This window comes from Rhipicephalus microplus, unplaced genomic scaffold, assembly GCF_043290135.1.
Source record: "Rhipicephalus microplus isolate Deutch F79 unplaced genomic scaffold, USDA_Rmic scaffold_14, whole genome shotgun sequence".
In the NCBI taxonomy this organism is placed as follows: Eukaryota; Metazoa; Arthropoda; class Arachnida; order Ixodida; family Ixodidae; genus Rhipicephalus; species Rhipicephalus microplus.
The window spans coordinates 8678609-8698766 of NW_027464587.1; the positions used below are offsets into that span (position 1 = coordinate 8678609).

Sequence of the window (20158 nt, forward strand, 5' to 3'; positions counted from 1 at the left end):
ATCGGCATTGTTACAGTTCAAAGGTAACCCATAAGACTTGCTGGGGACAAAATCCGAAGACTGCCGCTTTACCCGAGATTCTATTTGCGAATCCGATTTCTTTGTATTTTTCTTCGGGTGGCTAGGACGCATGCAAGCCGAGTTCGACGCCGATGCAGAATACCTAGTTCTTTTCACTACGCTCAAACGTGTCGAGCCTTTCTTTACACCCGTAGTGCATTTTGTCTCGCTCGTAACTCTTCGACGTCGCCTGCGTCTGCGCCGCTTCTTGCGGCTTGTTTCCGAGCTTTCCGATAGCAACTCACACTCGTGAGCCCTCTCACAGCTTTCGTCAGCTGTCTCAGTCGCGCAGTCTAAATGATTTTCAAAAAAACCACCTATTTCACACTCTAGACTGGCGGACAGCTTGACGCTCTTAGGAACAGTGCAGCTGCCCTCCCTCAAACACTCTAGCTCGCATTGCTAAGAGCTGTCTGCTACTGCACTGTTCTTCTCACTCTCTGCTTTCGCTGCTTTTGAGCTAACTCCGGCGTCCTTGATCACTTCCACATTGTTTACAAGATCCACCGTCGCGACAAACACAGTTGAGGTCTGTACCAGCTTTTCTACCGCTATCCTAGCGGTTTCGCTAGCATTTAACTGGCACAGCACCTTGTCGCACTCGCTCTGGCCTTTGTCGGCCTCTCTACGCAGCGCAGCATCTTTAGCAGCACTCAAATTTGGTTCACCGTCGAACCTGCTGCTGTCATTAAACGTGCTAGCCTTCTCTAAAGTTCTGGGCTGCACCTCACTCATTTGATCATCGCACTTCTCGTGCGCTACAGTTGTGGATGGCTGAATCTTCCGCCTCATTTCCTCAATTTTCTGTTCTAATTGTTCGAGCACCAAGGCGCGTGCTCAATCACGCTCTTTTCTATCCCTTATTTCTTTTTCTTCCCTTTCTTTTCTATTCCTTATTTCCTTTTCTTGTTCCTCCAACCTTTTTAAAGCTTTCAACGAGTACCCAATATCCTCCTCACTGGCGCTTTCCAAAATTAGCTCTAAAATTTCGAACCTGCTCATTCCCTCCTTAACCTTAATACCCAGGTCTTCACAAATGTACAAAAGACCATCTTTTAGCAGTGTCTTCACCTCCATGATTGCCGTTGTACGTTGGTCCTGCATCTCACACAAATTTAGGGGATCCCTCTAACACACAAATAGGTGATCTCCCTAACTCACACACAATCCAGCTTCTAATAAACTCACACTCACAAAGTGAAGCCTGGAAAGTAAAGCAAGGACCAAGCACTCACCACAGCACAGCACCATGTCATGAAGTCCATCCCACCGCTGCCAACCAGTTGTAAGAGATGGGAAGGAGGATCACTGCTGCAACCGGGTGGAGGAACTGAACGCTGACAAGAGGATACGCAAAACAAAACAGGGTTTATGACATTATTTACACATATTTACAGAAAAGAAGGGATAGTGGTTTCACAAACCACGAGCGTGGTGGTTGAACGTTACATAGTTCAGAGCCCGATGTCCAGCACTCTGCCGCGTCGTTTTATGCCCTGTCGGGCTCCTCCTCTCAGAGTCGAACACCAACCACGCACACACAGGTGAGGGAGGCGAGCATGCAAGGTCCACGTGAACACTGCACTGTGGTGGCGCCAGCAGGGCTCTTCCGCGTCGTGTGTGTGCCGCCACTCGAGAGTTCCCACGATCCTGGCAGCATACTTCAAAGGGTCCGCCGATTTTGTTCGCTCAATTAGCGGGGTGATCTGCGGTGGCCGTCAGTCTCCTCCAGGAAGAGGCTGTCTTTGTTGGCCTCTCTCGAATGGTTAACGGCGTCTTGGCGACACGACGTCTCGTCCTCCGGCTAGCACGTACAATGCATGACGAGCATAGGCAGTCGGCCGGTCGGCTTGGTGAATGGGGATCAAAAGGGAGCGCTGCTCCTCGGTCAGCTCCGGCGCCGGCCACGCCAGCCCTCCTGTCGCCCGACGAGTCGACGAGGTCATCAGTCACGCTGCTGCTCGAAGGGACGACCAAAGGGTCCGCACTTGAAGGACGGGACTCGCCTCTGCCCGCCACCTGGTCTGGATAATCACTCAAATACTTGACAGCGTCCGTCAGACCGGGCGCCGAAGGGATTGAGAGACGAATCCCCAGGCCAAACCTAACAGTAGGCAGCCTTGGGTAGCCTTGGGAGAGAAAGTTCCCAACACAGTGCCGCGAATCCTTTCATGATCTTGGCTTCCTACTGACTTGGGCGATTCCTCGGTGTCTGCGCACACTTTTTTCGCTTTCAGGAGCGAAAGTGCTTTGAACACATCGACCAGTGGTTCTTTGGGATGTGGCAGAAGTGTGTTGTGCCAACTGAAACAGGGGGTAGGCATCTTGCTAGAACAAAGTCATTGCCCTTAAAGTTTCTAGTGGCCTTGTAAGGTTGGAGGCGTTGCCTTGCACCATAGCATGGAAATACAGAGAGCAGACAGGGACATATACAGGCGGTGCTACTGAGGTGGGCTTAGTGACTTAGAAGTTCTCCTGGACTGGCGATACGGCCGGTGTTCTAACCCGACTCTGTGCCTTCAATCTTTCTGCACTTTCTCAGCTAGTTGTCAGCTGCTCACACACACATGCACGTGCACACACACACACAAATAAAAATTACCTGGACCTGATGTGAAGTGCGGTAAGCATGCAAGGACGTATACTTTGGTGGCTGAAAGTAAACACGCCTGTTCATTTTATTTGCATCTTGATTTTGGAGTCAACTTTTTACCCGTAACCGACACCAATGCTGGCATTTCTGCGAAACAAGCTCTTAAACGCTGTTGCATTAAAATATGGAGCCCACGAGTAAACATGCAAAGACATTCACTCAAGTGCGAACGGCGATTTTGTGACAGTTTTAGGATGCCCAAGTGAGCGCAATTTCGCCTCCTCGAGAATTCTCGCTCCGTGGCCAGCTGTAAAGGTAGGGATAAAACTTTGATGTTGCCCGATGGCAAAAAAAAAAAAAACACTTCATTTCTGTTGTAAAATAGTTGACTTCTGCCTTTGATAGTGACCGGCTAGCTTAACTGTTGACCCTTTATTGTCTATTCATCTTCTGCACTAGACAAGCACAGTGTGCTGTACTGCTTGCGACTGTGTGGCTTTTCATATTAGGGTAATCATCGAAGTGCGCAAGTATCGAAGATGTCTGCAGTCAGCGTTTCAGTTCCCTAAAATGAGTCTCCTTGCGCCAATTCCCACCAATATTCGACGCAAATTTTCATTAGCTGTGTTACTGGCTCAACAATCTGTGAGAATACATTCATAAAGCGTCGGTAATAAGCCCACAAGCCGAGAAATTGGCACACAACCTTTTTGACGGTGCGTGGCGGAAAGGAGGCGATGGCACTTGTTCTCTGAGAGTCTGGGAACACTCCAGACTTGATCTGTGACCCCAAAACAGGAGCTGCTTGTTTGCAAAGTGACATTTCTCTGGCTTCATGGCAAGTCTTGAGCTTTTGATAATTTGAGATTCGTTTCGTGTTTAGGACTTGTTCTCGCTCACTTCGCACTCGGGTCAGCATGCCTTCCACGCACGTGCGGAAGCGCGAAAACGGCTGTTAATTTGCGCAGAACGAATCGTGAAATATCAAAGTTTGTAAAGCCACGCAAACCCGCCGATTCTTCAAACACCGCCCCACGCATTGATCCAGGCAGCCATGCTTTGACTTCTGCGTGCGCAGGCACTCTTTCCAAGTTTTTCTACGTGCGAGTTTCGCGGACCTTTCAAGCAAGCTACCCAACCTGCCTCCTTCCCGTGTGTTTTGGTTTTCAAGGTCGTCCTCCCGCCGCATCCTCCCTTCTCTTTATCGCAACTCCTTGCCTTTCTCTCGCAAGTCTGCTTACCTCTATTGATCACAACCCCTTCGCCCGTCTCTGCCGCTCCGAGACGCCTGCCACGCTGGCTCAAATTAGTTTCGTTTTGCGACTGCAAACTGGCCTAGAGCTGTTCCACGCGCTCTGGCATGCGTGTCACGTGTGGGCGTCTTGCTCTCTCTTGGTGTGCGTGTGTGGTCATGATGGCCGACAGGAGGACTAGCACGCTTTTTCGTGCCGCTCAACAAAACGTCGAAACTGTGACAGCTTGGCTTGAGCGTAATCAGCGCGTTAAGTGCCGCGTTGCGGAGTGCTTGCTCATAGCTGTTGACCGCCTGGCAGCCAACTTGCCGCTTCGGGAATACCTGCTGTGGAGATGGTGAATATTTCGTGAGCGGCGGTGACGGCTACATGCACGCAAAACTGTTTTCGCGAGGCTGACTTCGTTGACGTCGGGCCCGATGCCAAGCTTAAACTTTCCGAACAGGACCACTGCGGCGGCGATTTGTGGCAGCACGTCGTCGACTCCGACCTGGGAGAGCGGGTGGGACATCTGTTGCGATGATTTAGTTATGGCCGATGATGATGCCGACACTGCGGAACCGTGCACAGATTGGAGCATTGTGAATGAAGTATGTGGCGAGAGCCATTTGGAGGAATAGGATTGCGAGAACGACGAAACTCTGGAGCCAGTGTCTCATGCAGCTTATGCCACGGGCCTCGGCGATCGAGCACCTTTCCGTTTTAAATGGAACTCGAGACCGCCCTTATCGCTTCTGCTCTTCGAAACGCGTGCATCACAAACTTTTTGGGGCAAAAAAAGTGTGTTTTCACTCGCAACTTTTTTAAAAAAGCTGCGTTTCATTTACTTCGAACTTCGGGATAGAGCGAACAGATGCCGCATCACGCTCAGGTTCGTTAGAAGCGGGCTCGACTGTAGTGATTTTCGGCATAATTTTTAGCAAATCAAAGTGCTTCTGTTGTTGGAAATCTGCACTAGGCTGGCGAACTCGACAAAAGTGGGTGCTCCTTATCATTATGCTACTGTAACATAGAGATTTTGTAACGAGAAGAACCTTTGCATGTCAAATTAAAGTGCCTGCTTCGCAATTTAACAGTGCTGAGCAGTAAGAATCTCTAGAAATTTATGACAGCTATTTAATAGAGAGCGGTTGCTAGGTGTCGGAGAAAATTTGTTCTAAATATATTTCCCGAAGGCCCGCCGCATGTTAAAGGTGTCGAGGTGGCCTCAGCCAGTTTCTTGCAAGTTTGGTTTTGCTTGTATTGTTATATCAGACACAGTGTCACCAGTCACTCCTATAGCGTCCTCACGGGCACTAGTGCTGAAAAACATACGCCGCTCAAAACTGCCTTGCAACTGCACGTAAATTGAGTGAGGATCAGCTTGGAGTTCGAGGATGACAGCACCTCAGATTCAAGTTGTATGGCAACAATGTTTTGCATCAGCCTGAGACATCCGCAGCCGTTCATGGGTTTGTTTTGTTTACTGCCTCAAGTTGTCTCCTCCGCCATAAGTGCGTAGCTACTGTCTTTGTGCTCAATCTTATAGCTACTCTGATTACTAATTAGGAGGTCAACATTTCGCTAAGGAGCGGTGTGCTGGTGCCGGCTCCTGAGCTTCTCAATCAATGAACTTTATTTTCATGAATAGATATATACAATTACACGGATTATTTGGACCGATAGCCTACAGTGCTAGTGAACAGCCCAATACAATATGCAACACAAAAAAAGTGTACAGGTCAGCTTTGAGGTAACAAACAAAAGCAATCAATAAGTACAGATAACACAGTAATACATTTTTCCTTATTAGCTTGCAGCTAGCTTTCTATACATAGGCACTTAAAAAAATACAATGAAAATCGAATCAAACACACACATGCTTACTTGTCTTGACTACACAGAAAAAATGATTTACATGCCATGCTGAAATTATGTGCCGTTTTATTCTCTAGGGGGATCCTGTTCCATATTTTTGTTCCATTAAACTGTATCAGTCTTTCCCCGTAAACATTAGAACATTTGGGCAGATTGAAATTACCATTCGAAGCATGTCGCATATTGCGTTTAGGAATTGAAAAAAGATCAGAAGGCAGAGGTGAATTTCTATTATGTTATTTACTGAAACGGCAATTTTATAGTCGCACAACATCGGAATCGAGAAAATGCGTTGTGATTAAAAAGTATTGCATACCGATTCACCTTGGCTTATGATTTAACAACAACAAGGCCACCGGAGAATATCTTGACCCAGACTATGGAGCAGTACCAAATCTTTTACAGCTGCACGCGATATCATTCTTTAACAAGATATGTAAAATGCTGAGAATTATGCTTGGATGCATAATAATATGCATGAATATGCCTACCTATGCGGAGGAAGCTGGCTCATGAAGAGAGGTGACGCTAGACGAAACAGTGAAGTTCATTAGACATTTGATTTATAGAGGGACAATTCAGATCATGAGCATCCGTCCATATTAGAAGACCTGGCGGCTCTTATTGTAAAGAAAAATCACTGCGAAAAACGCACAAGTTCACTTGAGTCTAACAAAAAAGCCAAGCAATGCTTCACCACAAAGCACAAGCAACAAAGCAGCACCTCTGTTGTTTTTCTTTGTCTATTCGAATAGAAACATTTTGTACAACATTTATTATTTTTTTATACTGTTCTTGGGCAATTTATCTTCAAAATGTATATTTTGAATTTGCATTGTTCTCCATATTTTTGCATTTATTGCATTTTGACCAAAAATCCCACTTTTCTAACATTTTTATTCATTCCAAACTACAAATTTTTGTTGCTCTAGAACATGTGTTTTTTGGAAAGAGCATTTCATTGTGCAAAATTTGGTATGCTGCAACATGTGCTTTATTATTATTATTTTTTTCAAACTGGTAAAAACGATCCTCCCGAAACATATGAAAAATAGCGAGTCGCTGCGCGGGCAAGCTCATTAGTTCTTGGGGAACGGGGAGGCAGGGAGACACACCCATGCACGTGTTTGCAGGCAGCTCCCGGAGAGTGAAAGGCGCCAATTTTGACTTACCGCAGTCGTGATTGACGAGACGTAAACTGCAGCACGCTATAAAATATTGAATTGATGTATACCAAAACGATCAGTAAATGCTCCTTGTGGACAAAGAATGCTTCGTTATATTCATGGTGAGAAAATTTTCTCTTCGTTAAAACGAGATTTTAAATACATGGGTGTTTATGAGAATTTCAAGGTGAATTACAATCGCTTTGTTAAATACATTAGTTCGTGATATCCTGCTTTATTATAACAAGGTTCTACTTAACATGAAGCAGCACAAGAAATGAACGTGGGCTCTACCGCTGCTCCTAATAATAAATCAAGTGCACACACAGGTGCACTTGATTGGTTGCCCTGGATATCGTCGTTGCATGGGATTTTAACTTTAATGGCAGCGTGACGTCCTTGGAACATGAAAATCTGGCTATCAGATTTTACGGCCTCTCGCCCTTATATTTTACAAAATAAACAGCATGCAGTGCTTGTTGCATGTTGATTTCGTTCCTACGTATAAAACAGTATTTACTTGCGTAATGAGCGCACTTCCATAATAAACGCACCCCCAGATTCAGTCATGAAAATTTGCATTTTTTTTTCTCCGCATGATAAACACACCATCTACATTCATCCCCTGCAGTCCCGCTAACCGACAGGTGGCGTCTACTCACTCATTAAATCTCCTTTTTTAAATTATTATGCCGAACCCCCATCAGTTACCTCAGCTTGCTCCCTTCCCCCTTTGCCCATTGCCGTATTGTTTTTCTTTCTAATTGTTCTAATCTCTAGCCTTCTGCTATAGTTGCGCTCTATGTTTATGATTATGAGCGCTATATGATCACGAGAGATGACGAAGTGGAGGGCTCCAGAAGGAATTTATTCAGTGGTCTTGGGAGTTCATCATTTATATGGGTATAGTGCACCACGACAAGGTGTCTTGGTGTGCTATACCCATATAAATTAATGAATTCCAACCAACTACTCGACAACGTGCCTTTGCAAATTTCGTCTTGGGAGCTTGAAAAGACAAATTTTTAGCAACATGGGGGTACCAGTGCATATTTTAATTGGTTTATAATAATAATACACATAACACTCAAACAGACATTGGAGGGAGTTATTGAACAGATTATCGCTAGGTATGATCTGCACTAACTTTTTGCATAACACCCGACCTATCTAGCCCTTGTAACAACCATGTCTCATATTATTTAAAAACGGCTTTGTTGAAAACTAGGTTCTCCTGAAACATTTAAAAAGAAAAATTCATCACAATCAGAAAGAAATCGAAAATTCTGATTACACAAAAATTGTAGTTATGCAACAGTGGGCCTGAAAAGCCTAACATGATATCCTGCCCTCCCCCTCCCCACAAAGTGTACTGAAAGCTTTGAACAGACAACAAAAGCGTGCTGCACCGCCGTCCACGGCCACCTCGTGCGGGACCACCTTCAAGAGTTCGGCACGGAAGCCAAGAAACCTCGCCGCACCGACTATCTCGTGAAGGGTGTATGTAAGGCCCTAAGTGATAAGCGAATGGTGCTGATAATGCCTCTCCAGGCGAGCAACCACGCGTTATTATTACGACCCCTGTTGACCTGTTCTCTGTAATATCGTAGGTCATTACCGTCGATATAGAACTACCAATTGCCGCCCGCCCCGCTCTGCGACTCACCTAAGAAGCGCTCGCACCATGCAGTGCAGGTAAGAAATTTGTGTCCAGGCAAACAAACCGCTGAATGTACAGAGGAGAGTTTTAATGCAAAAAAAAAAAGAAAACGAAGTATGCAAGTCATACTGCGAAACGGCCGCCGACCAGAAAACTGGCAGAATGTAAAGCTAAGCCCAAATGTTTGTGCAGCCCATGGAGCCAGCACGCAGCGACGTTTCTTAAAGCGCTTGTTGCGAGTTTCAATAACAAAAAGGAGAACGGGGCAAATCACCGTTTATTAAAACTGTGCCACACGCTGACGTGTCACGAGGCGAGAAGCGCCGCGGTGCCTGTTAATATAGTTTGAAGTGATTTGAACGCGCATTTTGTCACCACCGGCTCGCAAATAACCAAGTGGGTCAGTTACTTTTGTGGCAGGCGAAGGATGGCCAGTCAGTGGACGTTGCAGGACGAAATAGAAGGATAATAAAAAGTAGCTGTGCAGACATGCCAAGCAATTCGCCTCTGCATGCGCCTTTGTTGCTAAACTCCACTAGCGTTTGTTGACCGCACCTGTGCTGGGGAGTGACCCGCACAGCGAAAGAGTTCTCACGGTGAGCCTGACTGAGAAACAAGTGGTTCCTGTCGCGAGACCACTCCCGACAGAGAATGTGGCGGCGTGCTGTTACAATACGTGTAGATAGATGGCAGCCTTGTCTGTACTAACTCCTTGTACTAACTCCTTAAAAGTATTTTTAAGCTGTACATTGATGAAATGACAGAGTTCTTGTTTAGCTGATTTCTTGGAGGATGAGAATAGCAAAGTGTGGGAACACAGATGCGGAGACACGTCTCTGAGGAAAGGAGAGTTGTTTGCTACATTGGTAAAGCACCAAGGAGATGTTCGTTCGACAAGGCGGCATAAGATGAGATGGGAGGTATTTGACGAAGAGAAATGGAGAGGAGGAGACCTTGCTGCTCAAGAACGAGATCGGAAAGCGTGGACAGAGATTGTGCTTGGCGCCTGCTCTGATCCAAGGTTGATACATCTAGATGGTGTCGATGTGCGGAGTATACGAAGGGCTCTGTATGTAATGCTGACGTTAATACAGCCTAGCGCTTACTGTGTGGTCGGTTTAATGGCCGCCCCGGCCTTTATTTGTAAATAATTAAAGTTTGCCAGGAAGTGAGCAACCGGGCCTGTCCAGTCCTTCAACGTGTCATCGTCAACATTTGAACAATTCGGATTACATCCATCATCCCAATCTTAACTGGTGCAGTCGAGCAGGATGTCATGGCAGCTTCCTGAAGGACAATGAGACGTCCTGCTTTTTTGGCACGCACACACCGAAATCAAAAGGTGGAGGCGAAAAAAAAAAAAAAGATCACCAGGCGACGTCAGAGCAAAGATATGCACTTAATGAAACCTGAACTAGGCACAACACCGACCGTGACGATCAGCTGAGCCAGAATTGAGAGTGACGGCTCTTTACGCTTGGACACCGGCTTCTTACCAAAAGCGGCTGACGACTGCTGGAGTTGCGAAGATCGTGAGAGCCAGCGCATGATTGGCGATCAGCACACCTATCAAGGCAGAGATTGAGTGGTGCACGTAAATCTAACTACAGAGAAAAATTGGTTCCACTACCTGGTGACTGCAACTTCTACATGGAGGTGGTGCGGGGACTCATCTACACACAGTGAACCACTGGTGTTCTGTTTTCTCCGGGAGCACCACGGCGACCAGGGTGACGAGTAGTCAGACGGCACATAACCGAGAACCAGGAGTCTGATCGTAATGAGGCATCGGCAGCTATGATTGGCGCAAATGTGGTTGCTAGTGAAAGCGCGGACCCTACTGTTCAAGTTCGAACGAAGGAACTAGAAATAGAGGGTTAGAAGCTCCAAATTGAGCTACAAAAATTGAAGCTTCAATCTCAGACAAATGCTGTGGTGGAATAGACTGACAGATCTGGTTTGGCACGGTATGCGAGCAGTTTTCCCGCCAGTGCCGGCTTCTGGTGAGCTGGTGCTTGAGTGGTTCCGCAGCTCTGAAAATATGCTTTGAAGTTGCGGTATTCCCGAAGATGTTCAGGGCGCTAGTATTATGCCGTTTTTGAATGAGATTAGCAAACCGAGCGGAGGAGTGAGTCCTTTTTTTTTTTCGAAGAGGTTCGTGATATCCTACAGAAACTGAAGCTCACCCCCGAGGAAAACAGACGCCGTCTTTACGTCTGTCGGAAGAGAGATGAGACGGGGGGGGCAGTTTGTCAGTAGGCTTGAGATCCTACTTGACTATTACCTTCATAGTAGGGAGATTAAAAAACTACAGGAGCTACGAACGTTATTGATTTCCGACCGCATCTAACAGCTAATGAATGAAGACATGCGGACATACGTACTACAGAATGAGACAGCAGAGTGGCTCAAGCCCCAGCCTCTAGCGAAGCTTGTGCAAAAATATGATGAGAGCACGGAGAGCAGAAGATCGGGTAAAACCACCGTTGCTAAATCGAAGAAAAGAGAATTGTTTAACCACCACGCTGCGGATCGGCCATCGCTAGGAAACAGGAAGACGACTCTCCGATGCTCTGCTTGCCGGGAACGCGGACACTCTGAATGGCAATGTCCGCAAACAACACCGATAACATCGGCCGCAGAAGGGGGGCGAGACGTACCCCCGCCTGAAAGGTTGACGGCGAGGGCAGTGTGCGAACCTATGACAGGAAGCAAAGTTTCTGTCACAGACATAATTAGTTCAGTAAAAGCTAGTTAACCCGGATCTCACAGGACCAGTGAAAATGTCAGTTAACCAAATCTCGGATAATCGAATGAACCATCAAAACAAAAGGAAAATGTACTCTGCACAGACAAATCTGTTTTATGAAACTGCGTCAACTTAGTCTGCCTCGTCATCGGAATTGGTGCTGGAACGTTCAACCTCATGTGGTGGTGGTGTGCTCGCTCGCTCTCGCAAGAACTGATGCAAAACTTCGCGAGGACAGAAATTTGGTGGCCTCCTGCACGGTGCGATGTCGCGTCGGCTCATCTTGAATGTCATCATCGAAACAGTGATTCGGATTCTCTTCAAGCCCTTCCTAATAAGTCATCATCAGTCAGCAAACCAGCAACAGCCACACCATCATCAACGCGCACAAACACAGCCTGAGAACCTAAAGACCATTTTTATGTCAAAGCGCAAACTTGCCGAACAGTCAACTCTTTTGATGTACCCGAGCTGCACACGATATGCGTGAAGTCACGACGCAAGGAAATCAATAGCATAGGCGTCGCGGAAAACTGGGGTAGCGACAGCTGTGCGAACTGTCCCGTCGAGGCACAAACCGTCATGTGCGGCACATTTCGCAGAGGCTGGATGCACCAGCGGCCCAAGCGCTTCCGCCCAATGGTGACTAGAGCCTCCTGGCCACTTTTCCTTCTCAGTAACTATATTCATGATCATAGTCCACTACTGTTCGTTCGGTTTTGGTTTCTCTGCTAAGGCACGTTGCCGGGCTAGTTGGTTTCTCTAAAGCTTCAGTTCCGCCGTTGGTTACAGCGGCGCAGCAGAGACTTCATGCTTTTAGTAACCGGAATCGGTTGACTCTGATAGCACAAGTTTACAAGCAGTCTCATGATGCTCCAAGATGGCGCGAGCGTGAACCAGTGACTGCGCCGTTCAAGCGATGCAGCCTCCCATCCACCAGAACAAAGCAATAACTGTGATACCATCATGTTCAGAGTGAAACCCCATTAATACATACCTGCTGGGGACGACGGCTGAACTACGCACTAAACGTTCTACGCATTAACCGCCAGCTAAGAATTTCCCTATCCTGACATGCGCCATTGCTGCCAACAAAGGATGACACTCAGTGCCACTGGAAATATAGCCTGAAGTGCCCACCGCAAAGCCATTTCTTTCCTTTAGCCAAAGTACAGAACAGTTTCCGACTCTCGCACAACCGCCCGATAGCATGTGGTGGCGACGCCACCACATGCTAAAGAATTTCGAAACTGATGCAGGATCCGGGATACGCAGCGTGGTACAGCGACAGAACAGACATAATCAGCTGTCCGTGATACAGTTGATCCGCGGTCTGCTTCCAAGCGAAAACTAATGCAGTTTTCTTTTTTAAATGCAGTAAAGTCTCTGAGAGCCAAACCTTTTACTGCGTGGCTAGTGGCGTGCAGCACTTGGCTCACTCTGTGCACACCGTGACTGCCGATCCATTTGGTGTTGCGTACACCCTCTTCCCTTCAGGCCATGCACAGATTCAGCAAGTAGCCTGCTGGGTTAATGCGGCAACGAAGAGTTTTCAACAAGCAATGTGCTCTCCGCCGTGCCCTAGCAGTCCTGGCAGCGGACTGAGGCATATTTGTGCTGTCACTAAATATACGCATGCAGCGTGGTAACAACAGAGCTACGCTCGCTGTACGATGTGCGGGTTGTCATAATACAGCAAAGTTTCTCGGTGCCCATAATACGCAACACTAAACTCTACGACAGCGAGCTGCTTACGTTTCAATAAAGCGGTGCACGCTTGAACACAGTCTCACAAAACGAAGCGGCAGCGATCGGCGGCCCAGCGCATTCAGGTAGTCATCTACTGAGCGTGCAGTAGGCCTAAAATGACGGTATGCCACAGGCGTGCCTGAGCAGATAACCGGGATGTTTACTGTCATAAGACTTTACGCCGGCGATAACTCATATTGGCAGATTTGTTGGTGGTCGCCGCCTCACATTCGTATTTTCCCCGATGGTTACTCACAATGTTGTCGCCGCAACCGCGCCCAAATAACTTATCGGCAGATCTTGGCACTTATTAACATAAGGGAAAACCATTCACGGCACACTGTGGCATCTGCAAAGTTCCGCGGAGCAGTAAAAGTTTGTTGTGCAAAATGTTATAGCTGTTTGCAGTTAGTACGCACTAACTGGTAGGCATAGGCCGAACCCTACATGTTAAGCACTCTGCCAATGCAATACTCTCTATGAGACTCGATCGGGGATTCGTCACATCCATTCGTACACTTAAAGTGGGTACGCACTAACGAGGTATGACTATTTCTTAATTGTGAGTTATTGACCCTGAAAAATGAAGTGTGAATGGGTAACACAGCATAGCCGCTTGGCAATAGGCCTTCCGTCACCAGGGCAGTGAGTGATGAGCCGGCTGCTGAAAGCTGCATGTATCAAAACCGAACTGTGGCTGCTCCAACCAGGATGCATGCTTTTATTATCGAGACGACATTTGAAAAAAAGAAAAAGCATGCAAACAATATGCACTGCGACCCTAGCGCTCACGAGCTCAAAAAGAAGGACCTGTTGTGGGCATTTACCACAAGAGCGATTACAGTATGACTTCATTACAACAGACCGCCATAGCGAAGAGGATTTTGATCCATTGTAAAAGAAGTAGAGTAAAAGCTTGTTAATTAGAACCGCAAGGAGAAGCCGCCTCAGTTCGAATTAACGAAAGTGAAGAACAACAATAGTACACTGGGAATAGGACATAATTTATTTTTTGAAAAAAGTGATCGCGGTCTGCCTTCTTTTCTTGAAGGCGACAGCCAGCACTTTTTGCTCTAACGAGCGAATTTGGCGGAAGGCCGCTTCTCCGCCTTCTTCAAAACTTAAGGAAAGACGGGCGGCATTCAATCCGGCGACGACTTCCGCAGCAGAGGGCCGCACTGGTGCTTCGTTCTCCTCATAATCGTCACTGGCAGCGACAGGTTCTGCACTTCTCACCTGACATATTATGTCGCCATCCGTGAGTGCACCACACACCACTTCACTTGCGTCCACATTGACGTAGTCCGCAAAGCAGACGTCTTCCCAAACGTCCGCCATGGGGGCGGTGACGCCGTGTGCGGGCCCTGGTGGCTCGTCAGCTTGCAGAGCTTCGGTGCTGAAGCCACAGTGGCGAAAGCAATTTGCTGTCATAAGTGCTGTCACTTGCTCCCAAGCACGCACAAGCACGTATAGTGCACTTAGGAGTGTCACTTGGTAGTTATTGCACAAAATAATTCGTTCCAACATATGATGCCGATAAAATAATTTTAAATGTCTAATTATACCCTGGTCCATGGGCTGCAGTACCGCTGTCGTGTTTGCTGGAAGGATGGCCAGCTCAATGGCCTTCGCCTCAAGGTCGACTTTATGAGCCGAACAGTTGTCCACAAGAAGCAGGACTTTGCGGCCACAGCGTTTGAAATTCTTGTCAAGCTTCCCCAGCCACTGCGCGAACAATTCCCCCGTCATCCAGGCCTTTTTGTTGGCTGCGTAGTCCGATGGGAGCGACCGGATGTTCTTGAAGCAATGAGGACTTCTCGATTTGCCTATCACAGACAGAGGCAACTTCTTGGTCCCGGTCATGTTCGCAGCAACCATCACAGTTATCCGTTCTTTACTTTTTTTCCCTCCCGTGCACTTGTCCCCTTTACACGTGATAGTTTTGGCGGACAGCAATTCGAAAAATAATGCAGTTTCATTCACATTAAATATGTCTTGCGGAGAATACTTCATATAGCCTTGAAGTACTTCGGAGCGCCAACCTTCACACATTTCCATGTTGACGGCGTTCATTTCACTCGACATAGCACAGGAAACGAGGTCGTAGAGCTCGCGAAAACGGTGCAACCACCCATCTGAAGCAGCGAAGTCGTCGTAGCCTAGCTGCAGGGCGAAGTCCGCTGCCTTTGCCAGTATGACTGGGCCACTCAGTCGTATGTCCTGCGAACGCATTTCCTTTATCTAAATGAGAAGCGCTTTCTCGAGGTCAGGATACTTTGCGGGCCGCAACCTCCTTCTTTTGCTCGCAACTTCTGCCTCTAAGGCATCTTCAATAGTCCTCCTATTTTTTATATAAGTAGATAGCGTCGTTTTTGGTACCCATGCTTTTTCAAGATATCTTGCTTAGGCAAGAGTCCGGTGTCCACTTCCCGCAGGATATCAGCTTTCTCCTGTAGTGTTTTGGCACGGTATTTGCCGCGGGCACACCCTATCAAGTCGGAGCAGCAGAATCGCGACAGACAGGAAGCTACTACCGGCGCTATTGCAACAAACGTTAGCCGCCGAGACAGACTACAGGGAAGGCTGGGTGAAGCTATGACGCACCCGATTTGCTGTGTGCTGGTCGTGCCATCTGTTGTCTAACTGCGACAACTATGCAGAATTTTCAAAGGCTCCGAGATTGGCACTAAAAAAAAAAAAAAAGAAGAAATCTTGGAGGTTACATAGGGCGGAGAGCAGGCAGCCGTTGAGAGAGAGAGAGAGATTGTGGGGGGAGGGGGGCGAAGAGTAAGTAGCGCTATTTTCTGCACTCTGGCCTCTGCGCCAGTTTCTCAGTTTTTCTCTCTGCTCCCTGTCAACGTCGCCTCATAACTCGGCAGCCGCTCAATCGAGTGATTAGCCAAGCCGCCGGCGCGGTGGCGCGTAGTTCGAATTATCCGCGGCGGAAACTACTCGCATTCGAATTAACGGGCTTTTTTATTCATAGGCTTGTATGGAGCTTGTCGAGATCATAACTTACAGTTAGAATTATCCATTAATTCGAATTATTGAAGTTCAAATTAACGAGCTTTCACTCCCATGCAGCCGCCGAGAGAGAGAAAGATTGTGGGGGGAGGGGGGCGAAGAGTAAGTGGCGCTATTTTCTGCACTTTGGCCTCTGCGCCAGTTTCTCAGTTTTTCTCTCTGCTCCCTGTCAACGCCGCCTCGTAACTCGGCAGCCGCTCAATCGAGTGATTAGCCAAGCCGCCGGCGCGGTGGCGCGTAGTTCGAATTATCCGCGGCGGAAACTACACGCGTTCGAATTAACGGGCTTTTTTATTCATAGGCTTGTATGGAGCTTGTCGAGATCATAACTTACAGTTCGAATTATCCATTAATTCGAATTATTGAAGTTCGAATTAACGAGCTTTCACTGTAGTAAGATTCATGTGACGTTAAAACAGACTTTTATGGAACCACTGAATAGGTCTGCTATAACCGGAGAAAAGCGCGTCATATACGAAATTATTCTCAATGATGCATAAAAAAACTTGATTTTTCGGAAATCGTTCTTCAGTGTTTGTAGCCCTTTTTCTATCTGATTCCAGAATAACCTCTTTGAAAATTTGTAGTCGTGCTGTAGAAAGCTTTTCGTGCCTGCCAAGGCGGTGAAATTCATCGTGGAAGTAAAAAAAAAAAGCAGCATTTTTAAAAAATTTATAGCTTCACGACAGCACACCTGCCCACAACCATTTTGGTCTTGTCGTAAAAGCATTTTGTAAAAAGCATTCTGTGTTCAAAAAGCAGATGTTTGAAATTTATTTGGAGGAATCTGATTGGCTGTTTCTGCTGTGTTGTTCCAGTACGCTTCGCAAGTACTATGCTCGTTCCGGATACGCCTCCGAGATAGCGTAGTGTGCTTATTGCGTGCCGCCGCGAGATTGCCGCTCTCCAAGATCACACTCCTTAGTGTCCAGAATCACACTTCTTTTGCACTCGTTCTGTGTTCACGGGTTGTTAAGGCAGCTGTAAGCAGAAGTTCAGTCTTCAGATTACGATCGTGTGCCGTACTTGTTCGAACATTGCACACGTGTGTCTCAAATCGATTGTCACAGCGTTGACTCGTGAGCAGGAAGGTTCCGCTTATCAGCCTTCGGACTTAGCGACGAAGACCACCCCAGGACAATTATATTGTACTCGCAATTGAGCATGTCTAACTTTGAAACATCGGACACCGTGGCCATGCACACCGCAGCCGCGCTATTTGCTCGAAGTTGTGGCTAGGCGAAACATATCCGCCCCGAACTTTGCGAGCCAGAGCGTCTTGCTAGCGGATATGCGAAAATGAAGCCATAATGTGCTTCTTCGCAAGCAACAAATCACATAAGCCACTGGCTCCTTGGAACTGCGAATCTTTCACATCGGTAGTAGACAACAGCCATTCTCGCCAAGCACCGACTGCTCCGAACAGCGGTGGCAGCAGTCAGCGATTTCCCGTGTCGGCGCCCCAACATCCCAAAATCAAGCACGCAACGCTCAAATTTTTCGTCGCCGTAGCTAGGCATAACTAATCATGAACAGACCGGAGATATGCGGCCTTCGCTCTTAGGTCGGCAAGTCGATATCTGCAGCGCTATTCTTATCCTGAGAGTACGCCGCAGCGCTATTCTTATCCTGAGAGTACGCCAAGTTATGTTTTAAGTTATTGCATATGGGATGTCCTTGGTAAAAAAGTCAACTGCAAAAGAGTCCTGACCACCTTGCTGGCCTCACATTATAATCTATTACATTCAAATGTATGTTGTACCATAATCCATAATAAACGAAGTTCTATCAATGAGAAAAATAGGGAGGTAAGCCTAAAGCCACAAGTTAGTATGTAGAATCCGAATGTCTTGTAAGCGGATCCATTCTAACAAGATTATACTGTACCAACGCGAATGTGCTGGTAGAAGAAATTACAAAAAAGCTGTTCTAGATGAAGATTCGTTGATGACGTATATTAAAGAAAATGTTAAGGCTTACCCACCGTTCACGTGCTCTTCTGCCGACGCAATGCATGCCATATTCTAACATGATGCCCGAAAATAGACGTAACAGACATTCTAGGCAGTTATTACGAAGAAGTGCTGTAATTACACGCAGTGCGACTATTGAAACGAGTGACGCCTGCTAATACATTGCCACCCCACTTACATGCTAAACCGATTGCCCTAGACGTCCCGAGCTGTTGCAAGAGCCGTTGAACCGAATTGCACAAAAAAAAGCCGTGTCAGCACTTGGAATTACCAAGGACTCATGCGCGACCCCTAATCCTTGAGCGCAATAATTCTAGGTACGTGGCTGCGACTTTGGTCGCCACAACAAGCTGCACACGTTTTCACGTGCCGGCGTGGCTAGCGCCGGTAATAAACGTCCCCAAACCTGCTACTTTGCCGCAATTTCCGTTGATATTATCAGGAAGGCACAGTAAAATGCATTTGGAGCACTTTGGCACAGGAGTGGAATCACTGAACTTATGTTTACACGAATAGAACTGTTGATGGTTCAGTGATAGGTCCTGTCCGTTTCTTTCTGTGTCCACGTGTTTTCCCACTTACAATGGTGACATTACGATAGTCTGATTGGCATGTCATGGTGTTGAAATTCCCATGCAGCAAGCGTTGATGGCACTGTGCAACACAGAGCCATTGCGTTACCACACATAAGCAGTATTCAAAGTTCACTTACATCTTTGCGAATTTCACGAACAAGCGTGTAGAAGGCATCGTCAACTCCCATTCTGGTCTTGGCACTTGTTTCGATGAATGGAATAGCATAGTTGCGTGCAACCTCCCCTGCTTGCTTCATGTCAACTGCACGTGTCGGCAGGTCGCACTTGTTGCCCACCACTGCATGCAAACACATAGAAGGAAATGAAAAAAAAAAAAAAAAAAAGAAACAGAGACACTCATTTAAGAACGTAGCTAACTACGAGGATGGATAGTCAGAGCAAAGTTCACTAATGATTAAAAATGTGAAAACGGTATTAGGTTCATAGCTAACATTTTTCAGGTGCTCAAAAGACTTAGCTCTTAAGAAGGTTCAGGACGCCAAAAAATAATGCAAAAGCTTTTACTCAAACAGAAGTGGAAGCGAGGTTTAGACTTTTGGAGAAGCTCAGGAAATAGGAATAAAGTGGTTTTAGAGCTGCTTTGAAGCAGTGAAAGGGGAGTTTCGGAGCAGCTCTAGAGCACCAAAAAGAGCATGGAAGTTTTATTCTGGAGCAGATTTTTAGGGTCACACACCAAAATGTTTGCTTTTAGTAAACACAAAAAATTTCAGTGGCCTTCACTAATCATGCAATGCTGATAAAGCGATCAAACTTACCTCAAATTGATATATATATATATATAAAACCTTACAACATCAAAGCTTAAAACACAGCAACTCGATGAAAAAATTAACAGGCACTTCATATACATACTAGACCTTAGACAAATAAAAAACTTGAATGTTAAAATGCTGAAATGTTCAAAATGTGATTAAAACATCGCATGTAAACTGAACATCAACTCAAGATTAGAGATAAGCAAATAACAGTTATCTTCCTACTAAACCCAATAAGGTTCCATAAAAATAAATGTAAAAAACTTAAGATCGGTCCCTAAGCGCCACAGTCAGCATGAGAACCACAAGGAAATATAGATGCACTCGCCGCGCCATTGCTAGACAATGAAGGTTTTTTTTTAGACAATGAAGTTTTTTTATTATGATAAAGATTATATGGACACACTATGGTTTTTCGCCATCGCCACCATGTTCCACATAAAACTACAAGTTTCTAACATATGTTCTAACCGCGCATGAAATCGCATAAGCTGGAGCGACGAGCGCTGCTCAAACAGAAATTAAACGAGGCGGCCAATCTCTGTCGCTCGGAGGGCGCACGCTATAGCATCCCACCGCATGGTAGACCTGCCGTCGAATGTTCAAGCAGAGTGTCAACATGCTGCCCTTCTTGAATGGGCATGAAAAGACGCAGTGAAAAGGGGGCGAGAGTGGTTGCTCAAGAGACAGTCATCAGCAGCTGTGAACTTCGATTGTAAGAGC

General features: G+C 46.6%; 1 protein-coding gene across 1 annotated transcript in view; it reads right to left on the reverse strand.

Moving 5' to 3' along the window:
• Ras85D (GTPase ras-like protein 1) overlaps positions 1 to 20158 on the reverse strand; it is a 314926-nt gene that overhangs the window by 53279 nt on the left and 241489 nt on the right. Inside the window, exon 7 of the mRNA XM_037432124.2 lies at positions 18797 to 18957. Coding sequence (XP_037288021.1) covers positions 18797 to 18957 — 161 coding nt within the window. The remainder of the gene's footprint in view (positions 1 to 18796; positions 18958 to 20158) is intronic.